Raw genomic sequence first — 18840 nt, forward strand, 5'->3', positions numbered from 1 at the left:
GTGTGTGTGTGTGTGTGTGTGTGTGTGTGTGTGTGTGTGTGTGTGTGGTGTGTGTGTTTTCAAATTCTTTACAGTAAAGTTTTGATAAGACAAACATTAATGTGTGACATTGGGCAAATATTCTCTCATCAGAAACAACAATACTTATAATAGGGATAGCAACATGTTTGTGGCCTTGGCATGACAGTAGGATGGAAGAAGCTGGCCCTGGAAGGTACTCAGCAGTGTGGCAGCAACCCTGTTCACGGCTGACGAGCACTCTTTATCTCGAGGCAGCTGCCCACTCTGGGCAGAGAGTGACCAGCTGACAGGGAGGGATGCATGGGAAGTCACGGTACTGTCTTACTGAGAAGTTAGAAGTCAGAGATTTTGTTTGTTTCACTTTGATAGTGAAACTAAATGGCTTTTAAAAATTCCCAGTCTTTGAAAGTCTCAGTAGAATGAAATTTTGTTGCTAAATTCCAGAGCTGTTTACTCTCTATATAAGGGCAGTGAGGGTGGAAACTTTTAGCAAGTCCTCATCCTCTTTACTCCTCTGAAGCCTCTGGGTTCTGCCCTTGCTTCCCTGTCTGCTCATACATACTGTTGACTTCTGTGTAGCACTTTTTTGCATTTTTAATTAATTATTATTATTTATTATAATTTATTCACTGTATCCTGGCTGTGGCCCCTCCCTTGTCTCAGTGTAGCACTTTTTGATGCTGTTTCTCCCTGTCAGCCTGTCTGGTTTTCTCTGTCCACATTTTTAAAATTATATGTGCGTGTGTGTGTGTGTGTGAGAGAGCATACACGTATGTCTCATGGAGTACATGTGGAAGGAAGTCAGAGGACAAGTTGTAGGAACGAGTTCTCTCCATATGGATTCTGGAAATGGTCAAGCTTGGCTGCAAGCACCTTTTTGTACTTGAGCCATCTCAACAGCTGTCTCTCTCTGCATCCTTCTTTATCTTGTCCTCCACTCTTTTACTTAGCCTGATTTCAACACCAAATTTTCCTTCAGTCTGTAATGTTTTTGCTTTTTGTTGTTTTTTTTTTTTTTTTTTAATCATAATCCCTTTTTGTCATTTCCACAGTTTGTGTCTTTGGAATAACCTATTTTTGATTGTCACAGCCTGGGTGTGTGGCTCAGAGTTCTGGTAGTTTGTAGTCACGGCCTTCTTGCTGTCAGGGTCCAGGTAACACAAGGCATCTTTTGAACAAGAGTGGAACAACAGGTCTTTGTGCATGTGTGTTTGTCAGGTTCCCTCTTTTCAGCTCCCATAAAGGACACTGTACTGGATGAGTTTAATCCTGGTCACTCCCCAAGACCCATCATTAAGTATTATGAATCAGTTATGCTTCAGTTTATTCTCTCACTTTATGTTTCCAATGTCGTATGTATGTATGTATGTATGTATGTATGTATGTATGTATGTATGTATGTATGTATTTACCTTGGTTTTTCAAGACAGGGTTTCTCCTGGAACGCACTTTGTAGACCAGGCTGGCCTTGAACTCACAGAGATCTGCCTGCCTCTCCCTCCTAAGTGTCAGGATCAAAGGTATGGGCCACCACCATCAGACTGTTTCCAATATCTGAATAGCTGCTAATGGAGATTAAATGTCAACATGGACAGAAACAAAAATATCAAAGCCATAGTAGTCTATAAAGTAGAGTAACTGTAACATTCTTTGACTGTGTGTGATCTGTCAGTTTTGTTAGTGACCTTCAAAGATAAATAACTTCTAATCCAGGCACAAGACTGGACGGGATTGGGATATGACCTTGGAGTTAAGCCTTTTTTTTTCTTTTTAAGTTTTAAAATTTATTATCACTGTTTTGGTGTGTGTGAGTGTAAAGTCCAGAAGTTGATGCCAGATGTCTTCCTCAATTAAATCTCTACCTTATTTTTTTTTCTAAATTAAAAAAAACATTTTTTTTTTAATTGTGTATGGGCAAACACATGCCAGAGTATATATGTGAAGGCTAGAGGACAACTTATAAGAGTTGGTTGTCTTCTTTTAACACATGGGTTCCAGGGATGGAACTTAGGTCATCAGCCTTGGCTGCTAGTGCATTTACCCGCTGAGAAAATGCACTCATGGAGGGCTCACTGGCTCTTTCCACCTTACTTTTTTAATGTAAGGTCTCTCACTGAACCCAAACCTCACCAATTTTGCTAGGCAGACTGGCCCAAGAATTTCAGGGATTTGTCCATCTCCACCTTTCCAGTACTGGCCATGCAGCCATACTCAGCTGTGGTCACTTTTGCATGCGTGCTGGGATCAAAGTAAGGTCTTTATGCTTTTCAAGGAAAGCACTTTACTGACCAAGTCATCTCTCTAACCCTCTTTTGATTTTAAAACAAAAATTCAAAGGTTTCTTGACTGTTCTCTTGAAAGCGTGCGTGCGCACACACACACACACACACACACACACACACACACACACACACAAGCATGCACTTCACACCCTGCTGTGGCACTCTCAATCTTATTCCGTCTTGTTGAGACAGGATCTCTCACGGACTCTGAAGCTGTCATAGGCTGGATGGCCAGTGAGCTTCTGATATCCTCCTGTTTCCAGGCCCCAGTGCTGGAGTTACAGGCCTGGCTTTTTTTTATATGGGACCAGGGGTTTGGGCTAAGGTCCTCATACTTGCACAGCAAGTGCTGCTATGCACTGAGCCATCTCCTAGCCTCTTCTTTTAACAGAAGTAAGTAGTGGATTGAAAGTTTTCAGTAAGCTGGGTAGTGCTGAGGTTTTCAGCCTTACACTAGCACTTCATCTCCCTAACTCTATTGAAATGTGTCAGACTGAGTTTATTGTATGGTTCTCTAAATGCTTAGAGGCTCACTTCATTTTAATTCACTTTTAACAGGTAACATTCAGATATCCTGGATTGATGACACATCAGCCTTTGTTTCTCTCAGCCAGCCGGAACAAGTACAAATTGGTTAGTGTCCTGGACATCTGTTTTGTGTGTTAATGATGTGGGGAGTGACCTTCATGAAAGCTGTGGTTTCAAGTAGCTAGCTGGTTTGCTGGCTGCTCAGTTTATTTTTGAGCTTGTCAATGAAATGAAGGGAAAAAAAATAGTAAGTATAACATGTAGAGAAGAAGATGGAGTTAATCTAAAGATACTTAAACTGTGACTCAAAACTCCATGTAGTGTCATATGACAGTGTGGGATTTGAAAATTTGACAATAGAGAAAAGTGTCTGTGATCAAACAGTTTAAAATGAGACATTGTGAAGCAGAGGCAATGCTTGTCCATGTTGTTTATGGCTTTACCCCAGCCTTCCTTTTGAGCACACAGCTTGTGTTTGTGCTGTGCATGCTCTCCTGTGATGTAGCACCCTTGTCAACCACCTGAAATGCCTCAGGTCCAGATTAGCATGTGTTCTAGCTGCAGTGTCTTAATGTTCTTCTTGCTTTCTGCTTACAGAGCATAGTGGTTTAATGATGGGAATGAAAGAGCTCACATTTTCCTATGTCATTCCTCAGCATCCATCACATTAGTTAATGCAGACAAGCATAGTCATATGTAAATTGCTTTTGTCTTATCAAGTAACAAAATTATATGTATGCCAAAATGTTTTTTTTTTTAATCGATATTCTATCTTTTGTAGATTAGGCTGGCTTTGAACTCACTGAAATCTGCCTGCCTCTGCTTCCCAAGTTCTGGGATTAAAGGCATGTGTCATCATGTCTGGCTACCAAATAATTATTTTAATTTAGTTTTTAATGACTTATTATCAATCAGTAAATGATTTATTAGTATAAACCTATTTAAAAATTAGATTTTGTGGCATTAGATCCCCTGGAGCAGTAGCTTTTTGTGTTGTTTTGCTTTGAGACAGGGTTTCTCTATGTAGCCCTGGCTGTCCTTGTTGTGAGCCACTGTATGGTCACTGGGAATAGAACCTGGAAGAGCAGAGCTTTTTTAACTACTCAGCCATCTCTCCAGTTCATCTCTGTTTTTACATACCCATTTGTCTTGGGCAGACTAGATAATACTAGAAGGAGTTTAAGAACTCTGTGTTAGATGAGGCACTGATCTTTTTCCTCATTTTCCTCTATTCTGTTCTCTTCCTATTGTGCTTTTTCTAAATTAAGTTGCTGTTATACTTTGAGAATTTGAAGTAGCTAATTGAAAGTAGCAAAATTGAAGGAGGGAAGTAGAAGTGGCACCTCTCAATTTCGTTGGCCTGTTCATCTTGTATTTTTACTGTTTAGCTGTAATTTATTCATGCTGTTTAACTCGTGTCAAATGTTCTTTTTACAAGCAAAGTAAATGATAGTTCATTTGCTTTTAAATAGGGTTCTGGAAAGATGGATCACCACATCTTTTGTTGATCCTTAAATAATTTGACATTAATTCTACTATCTTTTAAAAACACTTTATTCAATTTTTTTTCATTTCTTTCTTTTTATTTTGCCTGCTTGGGTGTCTGTGTACTTCGTACAGGCCTAGTGCCTTCGGAGGCCAGAAGAGGGCATCAGGTTCTCTGGGACTGGAGCTGCAGGTGTTTGTGAGCCACCACGTAGATACTGAGAGTTGGGTCTCTGCAAGAGCAGCCTGCTCCTTTGTTAGTTTGTTTGATTTTCAAGACAGGGTTTCTCTGTGTAGCCCTGGCTGTTCTGGAATTTACTCTGTAGATCAGGCTGGCCTCGAACTCACAGAGATCTGCCTGCTTCTGCCTCCCAAGTGCTGGGATCAAAGGTGTGTGCTACCACCCCAGGCTTGTCTGTTTTCTTTTTACTTCAAGTGCCAAATACTAGCATAATGTACTTGATGATATAACGTGTTAAAATTTCAAACTTCTACAAATATGCAAATTCTGGTCCAAATGTTTTGATATTTCTGTTAATTTTTATATCTCAGAGATACAGGATGTGTTGTAGAGGTAAAAACTTAGACTCTGGGGTCAGTACAGCATGTGACGCCAGCGTGTTATTTAACCTGCTAAGTGCTGTCGATCTCTGTGCAGTAAGGATGATAGTATGCACTTGTTTGGGCTGCTGTAAGTATTGTACAGCTGACATTTATTAGCTTGGTGAGCTTGTGTTCTGGCTGCTTGAAAACGGGAGGTGTTTGTCAGAAACTCATGACATCAGAGATCATGTCGGATGCTGGTGTAAAGGATTCTGTTTGTTGTATATTTTCAGTTTTTGCTTTGGCATTTAATAGTCATTTCCCTAGTCTTTTGATGGATGACATAGAATACAAAGAGTTCAGCTTATTAGAGCATGATGATGCCTTCAGTAGGGAACAAGTGCCCGAATTTAGGCTGTGGAGAGGGTGTAGTACGAATGAAAGGAGAGCAAGGAGAACTCCTCCTGACTTGCACCTGCTCTGGAAGCCTTGCTATGGGAAGTAAGGGATGTCCAGGCCTTTAGTTGACTGACTTAGACACTGACAATAGCCCAGTCATTTGTCAGTATGTATCTTTGGTGAATCACAAAAACTTCTGGCTTGCAGGTTTCCAGTCTATGATCACAGTCCCTTCACAGGTGGCTATAAAGGTGCACCGAGATCATGACACTAAGTTCCCAGCAGAGTTCTGACAAATGATCATGGATGTTAAAATGTCTAATTCTGGTCCTTTCTGTTGGCAGTAGGGATGAGACTGTAAAGGTGTTTTGAAGTCTGCATAGCGTCAGTTAATGATAATTCACTAAAAAGACAGCATAATTTGGTTATTCGTGTGTATAATTTATCATTGTTCTTTTTATGGTATTTTTGATGCCAAATGATGATTGTTTCTGGACTTACTGGAAAATTCTTTGAAAAGTAACTTAAAAAAATAATTTACTCTATCTTCATTGTTTATGTGTGTATTTGTTTATATGTGTGCACAAATGCATGAGGTGTCTGAAGAAGTCTGAGGAGGATGTCGGATCCTCTGGAACTGGAGTGAGTCGTGAGTCTCTTGACTGAGCATTGGGAACCAAACCTGGGTTTTTTTGGAAGAGCTATGTGTACAGTTTGCCATTGAGCTGCATCTGTCGCTCCTGAGCAATAGTTTTCTGTATCATTTTTGTTTTAAAACAGGGTCTCTCTATGTAGAGAGACCTCTCTGTACCCTGGCTGTCCTGGATGTCACTATAGGCTGATTTTAAAGTCATAAGGATCCTCTTGCCTCTGCCTTCTGGATGCTGGAACTAAAACCATACCCTGCTCTGAGTAGTAACTTTTAAGCTAACTTTTAAGCTAAGTATTTTATTCAGTGATGTGTATGTCAGAAGTCATGTGTCAGAATGATGTGTAGACATATGGTTTTGACTCTTTGGTTGTTTTGCCTCCCTGAGGACAATACTGAGTCCATCTTGTTCACCACTAAATCCTTTCAGCCCAGTATTTACTATAGCATGAGTAAATAAATGGGCTTGAATGGACAATATGGGAAATAGGCTAAGGGGAAGTTGTGACATTTACTTTTCCTCTCCTAGATTAAGTAGATGCTTGACATCTCATATTCATTATTTATTAGATGATAGTGGGGATGGAGCCCAAGGTCTCATGCATGCAATGTAAGTGTTCTACTACTCCAAAACCCTTTTTAAGCTTTCTTTTGAACTGGGCCTTGGTACATTGCCTGGGCAGGCCTTGATCACACACTGCTCCTTCCTCAGCCTCCCAGTAGGCTACAGGTGTGTACCACTGAGGCCAGCAGCCATCTTTGAAGATAATATTGTCTCCTTTGCTTGAATAAGATAAGTTTGCACAGAACCGTTAGCAGCTTGATGCTGAGTCCCTGAGCATAGCTTCCTTCCCTCTTGCAGAATGAGCTGCATCCTACTCTTCTGCCTCTGCTCAGTGTAATTGTCACCTTTGGCTACTGGTTTCAGGCTTCCTTTGCAGAACTTTGCAGGGCTAGAACACCATCCCCATCCCCAGTGCCTGTGCAGAGCCAGGATATCAGCCCTACCCCCAGTGCCTGTGAAGCATCTTTTTCTGGGTGCTCCGTTACCCTCATAGAGTATACTCTGAAAGTGAAGATTTATCTATTGTGTTCATGGTGGCCAGCTGACAGTCAGTGCCTGATCAGTACCTGGTCAGTATCATGGGATTAAAGAAATCACACACATCTAACATGACCTGGAAATTCCTTTTGTACTTCATGGATAGATCTCATGGCTGGTTTTCTCTTTCTGAGTTCTAAACCTGTATGGATGCTTCATTGAGAGAATTTGAAGTTTGTTTCTCTTCTTTAGTTTTGTTTTGTTTTTTTAAGTACTCCAACAAGACCTGTGGGCCAGAAGGGGGGCATCAGATCACGTTATAGATGGTTGTGAGCCACTATGTGGTTGCCGGGAATTGAACTCAGAACCTCCAAAAAAGCAGCCAGTGCTCTTAACCACTGAGCCATCTCTCCAGCCTGAAGTTTGTTTCTCATAGTAGTGATTTGATGATGCCAAGGACCCAGGTTACCTCACGCTACAAATCCTGTTAATGCTATCTTAAACAAATTATACAAGCATTTCAGTGGAAACAGAGGGTCTGTCACATCAATAATATATCGGTGAAAAAAATTATTAGGTATCCATTTATATATTGACTCATAATGGCTTCTTTGGCTCTGATACAAATTATTTGTTGTTTATAATCAAAGAGTTCCATTTAAGTTGACAACTGTCTTTTTTTTTTTTTTTTTTTTTTTTGGCATTGCTAATTCTAACCAATGTTTGAAAACTTTTTTGACCTCTTGAAAATGAAAGTTCTCTTCTTATAGGAAACCATATACTAATTATTAAACCATGTGTGTGCATCAGTGTTAGTGATCAATGTTAGAGATCAGTGTTAGTGTTTTCCTAGATTGCTCTCCACTTTATTACTATTTGATAGGGTATCTCACACAAACTTGGACCTTACTGGTTTGGCTGGCTGGCCAGTGAGCTCTAGAGGTCCTCTCTTGCCTCTAGTTCCTGAGTGCTAGGTTTTCAGCGATGCGCTACACACCTCATTTTACATGGTGTTGGGCACTGGACCTGAGCTTCCCCAACAGTGCCCAGGGAGTTTTTCATGAGTTTGACTGTTAATACACCTAGCCATGGCTTATTTAATTTTAATGTGTGTGTGCTATGGGTGGAGTCACAGTGTCTCTTACATGCTTAGCATAAGCCCCGAGATTGTGGTATACTTCTAGTTCCATTTCTCTATTAACCTGTCAGAACTGGCAGATTTCACCAGATTTGGGGAAATCTCAGGCTTTGTTTTCATATTCCCTTGCTGTTACTCCTAAGATTATTACTACACACACACAGACCTCCATAGGACACTCGCTTTTCCCCCGCCCCCATCTTTCTGTTGTGTAGACTAAACAATTTATTTCAGTATTCGGGGTCTTTGACTAATTACTCTATGACCATTCTTCTTCTAATAAGCTGGTCTAATGGATTTTTTTAAAAAAATCTTTACACCAATGCTGCTTATCCTGTGGTAGGGTAGCTTGCTGATAAGCCCATTGTGAGTAAAAAGGCTATTAAGTTGGACCACGTGAAATATACCTATTGAATGTCTTAGCCTCACCTTAAGTGTGGCCCAGAACAGGGTTGGGCAGAATCATCATACAAACCCTGTTTCATGACAAAGTGTAGTTTTAAAAATACTGTACTGAAAATGAAAAACATAATTTATACCACACATTTCTATGCCTTTGTTCTAGGTCTTTTTGTACTGTCTTTGTCTTTGAGTCACTTTGGAATTGTTTCTTATACACTGTGATTACTACCTGGATTCGGTTGTATTCATCAGAAAGGTTTTGCGGTTTTGTATTAGTTTCACAGACAGCTTATTTGGACTTATTTGTCTGTGATGGGAGGTAGCTTAGATTGTAACTCAACTTACAAACTGCTGCACGAGTTAAAGAGTCCTCCAAAGACTTGGCAGATGCCTTCTTGGATAAAAGCCTTTGTATTGCTATCTTAATGACCTGGGTTCATATTTGTCCTCTGACCTCTTTATGTATACATGCATTGGCCTGTGCACACTCTTTCACACAAACGTCTATACACACACAAAAATATAAACATGCATATTAAACACAAGCCAGTTGGAGACTGGTCTGAGCCTGCTCATACTCTGGGTCCTTCTCTTGATTTCTTTCTGTAAGCGCATCTCTCTCATTCACGGTTGCCCTTGGTCACACCACACTTTTTCTTTCCTTCATCATACCAGAAAGATAAGAGACTTTTAAAAAACCTTTTTGGGCAACTGGGCATGATGTCACACGCCTTTAAATTCCAGCACTCAGGGAGCAGAGGCAGGTGAATTTCAGGACAGCCAGGAATACATAGTAAGAGTCTTAAAAAAAAAAAAAAAGTCTTACAGGACCTAGGCATGAACCACTTTTAATGACAGTTGGCCCTTAGGTCAGAGTCTCTGTAGTACTGGTGTAGGCACAGGCTCTCCCCCCCCCCCCCCGCCACCAGAATGCATCCTCTGACTGTTTTGACTTTTCCAAGTCTACCTATTCAGAGCCATCTTCCTGCTCTCTTGACTCTGCATTATCTCCAGCTAGCAGCTGTTGCAGTGGAAGATCATTCTGTTAAGTTCTTGCTCAACTAGAGCCACAATGCCCTGCCCTGCCTTTAACTATTATGCCCTTCTAGCACCTCCCTTTATTTCCTGTCTCTCAGCCATACCATTTGTCATATGAAAACTGCCTCTTTGTTTAACAATACTTTATGAAAAGACTCTAACTCAAATGGAGCCTGATGACTCAGGCCTAGAATTATAGCTGCTTGGGAGCCTGAGGTAGGGGAAATCTCAAGTTCAAGGCATTCCTGGATTACAGGGTGAGTTCAAGGCCGGCCTGGGCAATTTAGTGAGACTGTGTCTCAAATAAAAAGTAGAAAGAAGGCTGAAGATATAGCTCAGTGTTAGAATGCTTGCCTAGCATGCACAAAGCCTTAGGTTCAGCTCACAAACACACACACACACACACACACACACACACACACACACCCCAACTAATTTCCTTTGGCCAATGAAAATTTATTTGCTTTCCTTTGAACACATGTCTCCAAAGTATTAGCATCTTTGTTGGCTCATTGTTACTGTGAACAATGTTAATATACAGAATATTCACAAAAGAACCAAACGATGTTTTTCCTTGCTTATCAATTTCCCAGTTCTGTACTGTGTGACTTGGCTTGCAACAAGTTCTTAAATATATAAGATTGTTTTAGATGGAGGGGCCTGGTGATTTACTTTGTGGATTTAAATGACATAATTTCTTCACATAAGTACTGGGTTCTGGAAACTTAAAAACATTAATCCAGAGCTTCTAGGTAGTTTAGTTAGCTGAAAGAAAGGTGGTTCCCCCCCTTCACCTTTTCTTCTTCTAACCCCTACTTTTTCTCTTGAAAAACCCCTGCTTTTTCTTTCTGTGTAGTCCTGGCTGACCTGGAACTTGCTCTATAAGCCAGGATGGTCTTTCAACTCAGAGACCCATCTGCCTCTGCCTCTGCAGGGATCAGAGGTGTGCGCCACCACTGCCTGGCTGGAATGGTATTTCTAAGAAGGTATGTGTTGCTGAACATAATGGCATGCCTCTATAATCACAGCACTTGGAAGGAAGAAGAGACCAGATAATCAAAAGTTCAAAGCTAGCCTGGGCTACGTAAGACCCTGCTTCAAGAAAGGAAAGAAAAGGAAAGAAAGTCATATGAATGAAATGAAATATTTTGTGTCAGTGTCTAAGAATAGGGCCTCAGAGATGGTTCCATTTGAGGAGGACCTGGGTTTGGTTCCCAGCATCTGTGTGGCAGCTCACAACCATTTGTAACTCCAATTCCAGGAGATCTGTGCCCTCTTTTGATTTCCTCAAGCATTGGGCATGCACGTGGCACAGATATGAATTCAGGCAAAACATTATACCTGTAAAATAAAAATAATTAAATGTTACTTTAAAAAAAAAGCCACAACTCCTCCTTTCTTTAAAGGCATGCATTATCATACCCGCCTGAACCTCTTCTCCCATTTGATGCTTGTGTGTGTGTTAGGATTGCTTTCATGTGCATGGATGCGGAATTATTTATTGGAACTTGGGCTGCTTACCAGTGGTCACACCTGAAGAAAAATGGCTTCCCACCCCCTAGCTGCCTTTCACTGCCAGTTGTCCCCCAAGCTTCTTCTCCACTAGTTTTGAAATGCTGACTAAATTCAGTACTCAAGCCCTGCCCCAGCACCTCCCTTCCAAGAAAAAACAAAAACCAAACAAACAAAAAAAACCCCAGCTCAGCTTCTGAGAGCTCTTCTGAGTACAAGGCCATGTCACTTCTAGAAAGCATTTCAGAACACTCACCCCATTCTCTGGCTCTGACCTTCTCTCCGTGGCCCCCCGCCCATCTTCAGTGATGTGCCCTCCATGGTCATTTCTTCTCTTGCTGTGACCACTTATGAGTCTCTACATTGACTGTCACCCACCTCAAACAGCATCTTTCTTTTCTGAGAGTATTTCTGTGTAGTCTAGGCTATCCTGGAATTCAGATCCCTTCCTGCCTTAGCCTCAGAATGCTGGGATTGTGAGAAGGTAAGTATTTTCTTTCCTTTTTGTTTCAGTTTTTGTTTTTCGAGACAGGGTTTCTCTGTGTAGCCTTGGCTGTCCTGGACTCATTATAGACCAGGCTGGCCTTGAACTCACAGTGATCTGTCTGCCCCTGCCTCCTGAGTGCTGGGATCATAGACCTGTGCCACAATGCCAAGCTAAATGTAAGTATTTTCATAATTTTTTAAATACTAAATGTGTTTTGACTTTTGAGTGTGGGTTTTGAATCTTTTTTGGTGTTTGTTTTGATGATGGTAGAGACAACATACCAGCCCCTCACCACTGAACCTCACTTATACTCAGCCCAAACTCACGGTGATTTTATGTATTTTTAGAGTTTATGTATTATTATTATATGTATTGTTGTGCATGTTCTTTTAGGTATGTACATTCTTTTAGGTATGAAATGTGAAGGTCAGAGGACAAGTTCATTGTGTGAATTTTCTGTTTATTCTCATGTAGTTTCTGGAGTTCAAACTCAGGTTACCAGGTTTGTAGGGCAGCTTTCTTTACTTTCTGTCATCTCACCAGCCCTTGAATCTGTATTTTCAGTGTGTCATTGGCATTTCCTATGCTTTTGCTATTTGCCTAAAAGTTTTTTTTTTTTTTTTGCGTGTCTTGTATTGTTACATTGTATGTATGGAAATAACTTAGGATCTCTGTTGGTCTCCTTTGGATGTTTACATTATTTGACCTATTTTAAATTAGCACTTAGTATGTATCTGTAACATGAAATTAATAAATCAACAGTTTTTCTTTAACGCTGCTAACTCCCAAAATAATCAACACATAGACTATAATTTATTTTATAAGCTTTAAAGCACTAGAACTAGGCAGATATCAAACCTCTAAGCTACACACCCCATTACTTGCCAGTAAGTTTTCCTGTCTGGGCTAGATCTGCTCCATCAGGCCATATCCTTCTTCTCCATCTTGTTCCTTCCTCCCATCCTTCTTTGCCTTGTGGTTCTTTTCGACCCCAAGCCTAGGAACCTCAACTCCACCTACCTCTCTTCTGCCCAAACCAGGCTGTGAGCAATGTTATTAGCCAATCAGAGATAATTGAGGAGCATTCCTTACATCACATGGATACAGGTGATGGTTCAACAGTCTCAGGGCATGGAAATCAGCATCTGAAAACAGTACACAAGCATCTGTTCTTCAGTCCTTGTCTAGGTCTTTGATAATTTTCAAGTCTGAAGAAATGTCATTTCTAAGTTAGTAATTTCCTTTTCTTGTCGTTGTTCCTTAGTGGTCTCTAGGCTTTGCTTGTGTTGACTGCTTGAGCAACACCTCTATATTCTTGTCCTCACAAACTCATCTTTTTTTTTTTTATGCATAGAAGTTAAAACTACATAGGAAAGCAAAGACAAAGTTGCTTAGTCTTTTCAGTTAGCAAAAATGATGGCAGATAAACGAGTTTCCTTTCAGTTGGCATGTGTGCTATCTAAGTAAGTGTTACATCTATAATATCTTATTCTTTGCTTGTTATGTATTTTCACTTATTTATGTTTTGAGACAGAGTCTTGTGGATCTGAGGCTGTTCTTAAACTCAGTATGGAGCCACAGATGACTCTAAACTGTTATTCTTCTGACTCTACCTCACAGCACATGCTATAATGCCTGATGAATGTGTACTCAGGATGGACACAGTTTTGTGTATGCTAGAAAGTGCTCTACTTGCAAAGCTACATCCCAGCCCTGCACGTGCCCTGCAATGAACAAATAATAATTATACAATAATTTCAAATGGCACCCAACTAATTTTATGTATTTACACCCTTAAAAATCATATTTTATCATAATTTTTGGGAGAGGAGGGGAATAAACTCCCAGCAAGACAACCCAAGCTTAAAACCTAAAAATTATGCTGTCAAAAGCTGTCTCCTACTGTCTCTTTAAGAGGGACTCATAAACAAAAGACAGCCTCCTGGGAGAGAGACAAAATGAACAAACTTAACAGAGCTGGCTGCTGTCTCCTGGCTCAGCTCTCACAAAGTAGCAATGGCAGCATTGGCTTCAGAGACAGATAGTGGCTTCAGAGACAAACAGGAAGAGAGGAGGAAGGAGGATGCTAGGATGGGCTAGCATGGAGAAGCAACAATGTAGGTGGGAGGAAGGACTCCGAGGATGGTGTGGATGAAGAAAGTGATCCAGCTGAAGGATAAGCAAGTATTTATAGAATTATGGATGGGAGATAGGCCAAATAAAAATGGTTAAGGTGGATGGCATTGGGTGGAGGCTGGGAGGTGAGGTCATTGAGACAGCATATGTGGAATATCTGCCAAGCCCAACGTAAATAAGGCAATTATAAAACACAGGTGTCTGTGTTTTATTTGATTGTGATATTGGGTTTACTGCCATAAAAATTATAGGGCAAATAATAAACATAATAGCCCAATACTTATTTATTTATAACAACAATGTATATTTTTTTAATGTTCTTTGTACTCAGCAGTGTTTCATGTTTATAAATACAATTTGACATTTGGATTGGTGTCTTTTTAGTTGAATAACTTTTCATCAGTAATTTTTTTTGTTTGGTTTTTGAGACAGAATCTCACTGTGTAGCTCTGGCTAGCTTAGAACTCATAGAGATCAACCTGCCTCAGGGACTAAAGGCATATGCCACTGTGCCTGGCTATTGATAATTTCCTATTGAACACTTAATTTACTTTTTTAGTTTTTGTTCTTTGTTATTTTTAGAGACAGGAATTCTCTGTGTGGGCCTGGCTGTCCTGGGACTCACTCTGTAGACCAGGCTGGCCTTGAACTCATAGAGATCCACCTGCCTCCGTCTTATGATTGCTGGGATTAAAGGCCTGTGCCACCACCTCCTGGCACTTTTATTCTTTTGGTTGAGGATTAGAATAATGTTTTTCACTTGCAGATGTCACTGCTTTTCCTTTGTGGTCCCAGGGCTCTACTTTTGTTGAATGAACATTTTTATTCTTTGGACATCTTTATTTAGAGATGATACTTATAATCAGGAATACAGTATGGTATGTCTCATCTAAATTTGTTTAACTTTGGTCATAATTTCCCTGTTACTCTTGTTTTTATCATGATTATTTTTTATAAAATATCAATATTATTGTGTGTGTGTGTGTGTGTGTGTTTGTATATGTGTGTTTGTATGTGTGTATGTGTGTGGAGGTCTGAGAACAACTCTGGAGTTAGTTCTCTCCTTCCTCCTTTATATGTGGGTCTAGGGATTGAACTCAGGTCATTAGGTTGTACTGCAAGCACCTACCTCCTGAGCCCTCTTGCTGGCCCATATTTACTTCCCAGTGTTATGCAGTAAACTTTACAAAGCAAACCTCACTCTGCTTGATTGGCTGCGGTAGTCAAATTAACTCTTAGCAAATGTTTCTTGATGCTGGGGCAACGAGAATATAGAACAGTGCGGTCAATCTGCTCATTGTACTTGGGTCTCTGAGAAATGCATTGGCTCTCAGACCCTTACTTCTGGGCTTCTGATGCCATTTTGTTGTTGTTGTCACTAAGTAGGATGACCTTTTGGTACTCTGATCAGCTGTGCTAGTCTTTATGCATGGACATTGTTTTGTCCTGATTCTTGTCTACAATAAAAAATGAAATAGTCACGATGGCTGTCTGTCAGGGTTTTTATTGCTGCGAAGAGACACTATGACATTTGCAACTCTTATAAAGGAAAATATTTAATTGGGGCTGGCTTTCAGTTTTAGAAGTTTAGTCCATTATTGTCATAGCAAGAAGCTTAGTGACATGCAGCCAAGCATGGTGCTGGAGTAGGAACTAAGAGTTCTACATCTTAATCTAAAGACAGCAGCAATAGAGAGACCCTGGGCCTGGCTTGAGCATCTGAAACCTCAAAGCCCACCCCTAGTGACACATTTCTTCCAACAAAGCCATACCTCCAATAGTCCCACTCCCTGGTGACCAAGCATTCAGGTCTATCAGTCTGTGAGGGCCATGTTTATTCATAGTACTACAGCGGCTCATATATATAACTCCAGCAGTAAATAGGAAGGTAACCTCTAGCTACAGAAGTAGAGCCTATGTTTAAAAACAACAAAATGAAATAAATTTGAAAGTCTTAAAAATAAAATTTGAAACAAAAACAAAATTTTTAGGGGACTTGATTATATAAATAGCTGATCTGAGATGTTATTGTGTTGCTGAAAGTGTTACCAACAATGCTCTGGGGGCTTTGGAGTCACAGGAGGTTCTCGGCTCTGTGTTCTCTCCATTTTGGTTTTCGCAGTTGGAACAGGTGTAGTTGCCTATCTAAATGGAAACGGAGAATGGTACCTCATGGTACAAAGAGGAATCTGGTTGTTAGAATTCTTACCGTGGCCAGCAGAACAGCACTTCTTCTGACTTGGTGTAATTTTGGCCTCATTTCTCATTGTGGAATTTGTTTTGCTGTAATTTTCTTTAACTTTTGGAATTACCCTATTCTGAAAAGTTGAACATGAAATATTTTTTTATTTATGGTGGTTTTGGATAGCACTTTTTTGGTTGAGTCTCTAGTTGTCTTTTCCTTGAAAAGATACGTTTGTTTGTGAAGACCCACTTCAATTCTATGGCAGCATGGCTGTCACTTTATTATATGCTATAGATGTCCAGCAAACACTGGGTTGAAGACAACTGATAGTGATGGTGACCTGGGTACTTGTGAGGGAAGTATGTGTGTGTGCACGGACACACACACACACACACACACACACACACACACACACACACATGCACACACATGCACGAGTGCATATGGAAGCCAGAGGTTGACATCTGGTATATTGCTCAATTGTTCTCCATTTTAATTTTTGAGGTAGACTTCACAGAACCTAGAATTTGCTAATGTATCTAGACTGGCTGTCTCTGCCTCCCCAGCCATGGGATTGATAATTGTTACGGTGGCTTGGATGAAAATGACATCCCATAGGCTCATATGTTGGCTTGCTTGGTCCACAGTTAGGGGAACTATTTAGGAAAGGTTAGGAGGCAGGGCCTTGTTGGAGGAGATGTGTCACTGGGGTGGCTTGCCCACTGCAGGTCCAATGTCTCTCTTCCTGTGCTTACCAATCAGGGTGGGAGCACTCAGCCACTGCTGCAGCACTTTGTCTGTCTGCTTCCCACTGTGACGGTCATGGACCACCCTCCAAAACTGTAAGCAAGTCCCCAATTAAGTGCTTCCTTTTGTTTTTGTTTTTTTTTTTTTTGAATTTTATTTTTTTCTTATCAGTTACATTTTATTAACTCTGTATCCCAGACGTGTCCCGATCCCTCATTCCCTCCCAGTCCCTCCCTCCCTCCCTCCCTCCCTCCCTCCCTCCCTCCCTCCCTCCTTCCCTCCCTCATCTCCACCGTGCCCCTTGCCAAGTCCACTAATAGGGGGGAGCTCCTCTCCATTCATCTGATCCTGTTTTATCAGGTATCTTCAGGACTGGCTGCAAAGCCCTCCTCTGTGGCCTAACAGGACTGCTCCTCCCTTGGGCAGTGGGGAGGCCAAAGAGCCAGTCATTGAGTTCCTGTTAGAAATAGTCCTTGTTCCCCTCACTATGGGAAACCAATTGGTTACTGAGCTACCACAGGCTACATCTGAGCAGAGGTTCTAGGTTATATCCATACATGGTCCTTGGTTGCATGTCAGTCTCAGAAAAGACCCTGTGCCCAGATATGTTTGGTCCTTGTGGAGCTCCTATCCTTTCCACATCAAACTCCCCTTCTTTCATATGATTCCCTGCACTCTGCCGAGGGTTTGGTTATGAGTCTTAGTATCTACTTTGGAACACTGTAGAGTCTTTCAGATGCCTTCTGTGGTAGACTCCTGTCATACGTTCAATGCATATCCCATTTGTCTTTCTAAATGAGGATTGATCATCTTACCCCGTGTCTGCTTTCTTGATTATCTTCTTTAGGTGTATAGATTTCATTATGTCTATCATATGTTTTAGGTCTATATAAGCTAGTATATTCCATGTTTGTCTTTCTCCTTCTGGGATACTTCACTCAGAATGATCTTTCCTAGATCCCACCATTTGCCTACAAATTTCATGATTTCCTCCTTTTTGATTGCTGAGTAGTATTCCATTGTGTAAAAATACCACAATTTCTGTACCCATTCCTCCGTTGATGGACATCTGGGTTGTTTCCAGGTTCTGGCTATTACAAATAAAGCTGCTATAAACATGGTTGAGCAAATATCCCTTTTGTGTACTTGAGCAAACTTTGGGTATATACCTAGCAGTGGTATAGCTGGGTCTTGAGGAAGGTGCTTCCTTTTGTAAGTGTTGCCTTGTTCATATCATCTCTTCACAGCAACAGAACACTAAGATGGTGTGAAACTGACATGCCTTGATTTTTATGTGAGTGCTGGGGTTTCAAATTCAGGTTCTCATGTTTGTGCAGCAGGTGCTTTATCACCTGGGCCACCTTCCTAGCACTGAGAGCAGGATTTACCTTAACTCTACACCCCGTGTTCTTCTTATTTCAATATATTAATACATAGTTTTCAGCTGGTATTACTATAAAAAGCAACAGTAGCTTCAAATAACTGTTTCATAGATTAAAGCTTAAATTTACTTCCAATTTAATAAGCTTCCAGTTATTTTGTTCAGCTAGCAGGAATACCTGTTTCCCTTTCTCTGTATGAATTGGTGCTCCACACTTTATAAAATTTGCAGATTGCATCAGAGATCAGGACCTAGGTGCTGTGCTAGAGAAATAATAGTGCCATGCTTTGAAGCTGAGAGTTATTTCCCTACAGATTCTTCTTCTTGTTATTATATAGGTAAGTTAGAAATTATTATATAGTATTATGTGGCTTTAAAAAGACCTACTTGTAGTACAGTGTTAATTTTAATTACCTATTAACACCGTGACTCAATCACTTATACATGAGCAGGCCGCATTTATACATGCTTACATGGCAGGAGAGACAGCTCAGCTGGTAAGACTGCTGGCAGCTCTTACAGGGACCTGCATATAATTCCTCCCACTCCAGGGGACCCGGTACCCTCTTCTGGCCTCTGCTGATACCTGCACTCAGGTGCACATACCTACACACACACATAATTAAAAAGAAATAAATTCAGGCATGCTTTTCTTTCTTCCCTCCTTCCTTTTATTCTGACAGAAGACCCCCATTCTGTAGCTTAGGCTGGCCTCCACCTCACTGTATTGTCCAGGTTGGCTATGAATTTAGAACAGCCCTGCTGGCCACAGCCTCGCAAGTACTGGGATTAAAGTATAGGCATGCATTCTGCAATTATATTTTAAATGAACATAAGCCCCTCCTTTTATATTATTTTATCAGTG

The 18840-nt window shown here is 40.7% G+C and overlaps 1 protein-coding gene across 1 annotated transcript in view; it reads left to right on the plus strand.

Moving 5' to 3' along the window:
• The window catches only part of Parn (poly(A)-specific ribonuclease), a 149666-nt gene that overhangs the window by 59233 nt on the left and 71593 nt on the right, over positions 1-18840 (plus strand). Inside the window, exon 21 of the mRNA XM_055597779.1 lies at positions 2862-2936. Within this exon, the coding sequence (XP_055453754.1) occupies positions 2862-2936 (75 nt within the window). The remainder of the gene's footprint in view (positions 1-2861; positions 2937-18840) is intronic.

The sequence above is a fragment of the Psammomys obesus genome, unplaced genomic scaffold (assembly GCF_907164565.1).
Source record: "Psammomys obesus unplaced genomic scaffold, mPsaObe1.curated_primary_1811, whole genome shotgun sequence".
Taxonomy (NCBI): domain Eukaryota; kingdom Metazoa; phylum Chordata; class Mammalia; order Rodentia; family Muridae; genus Psammomys; species Psammomys obesus.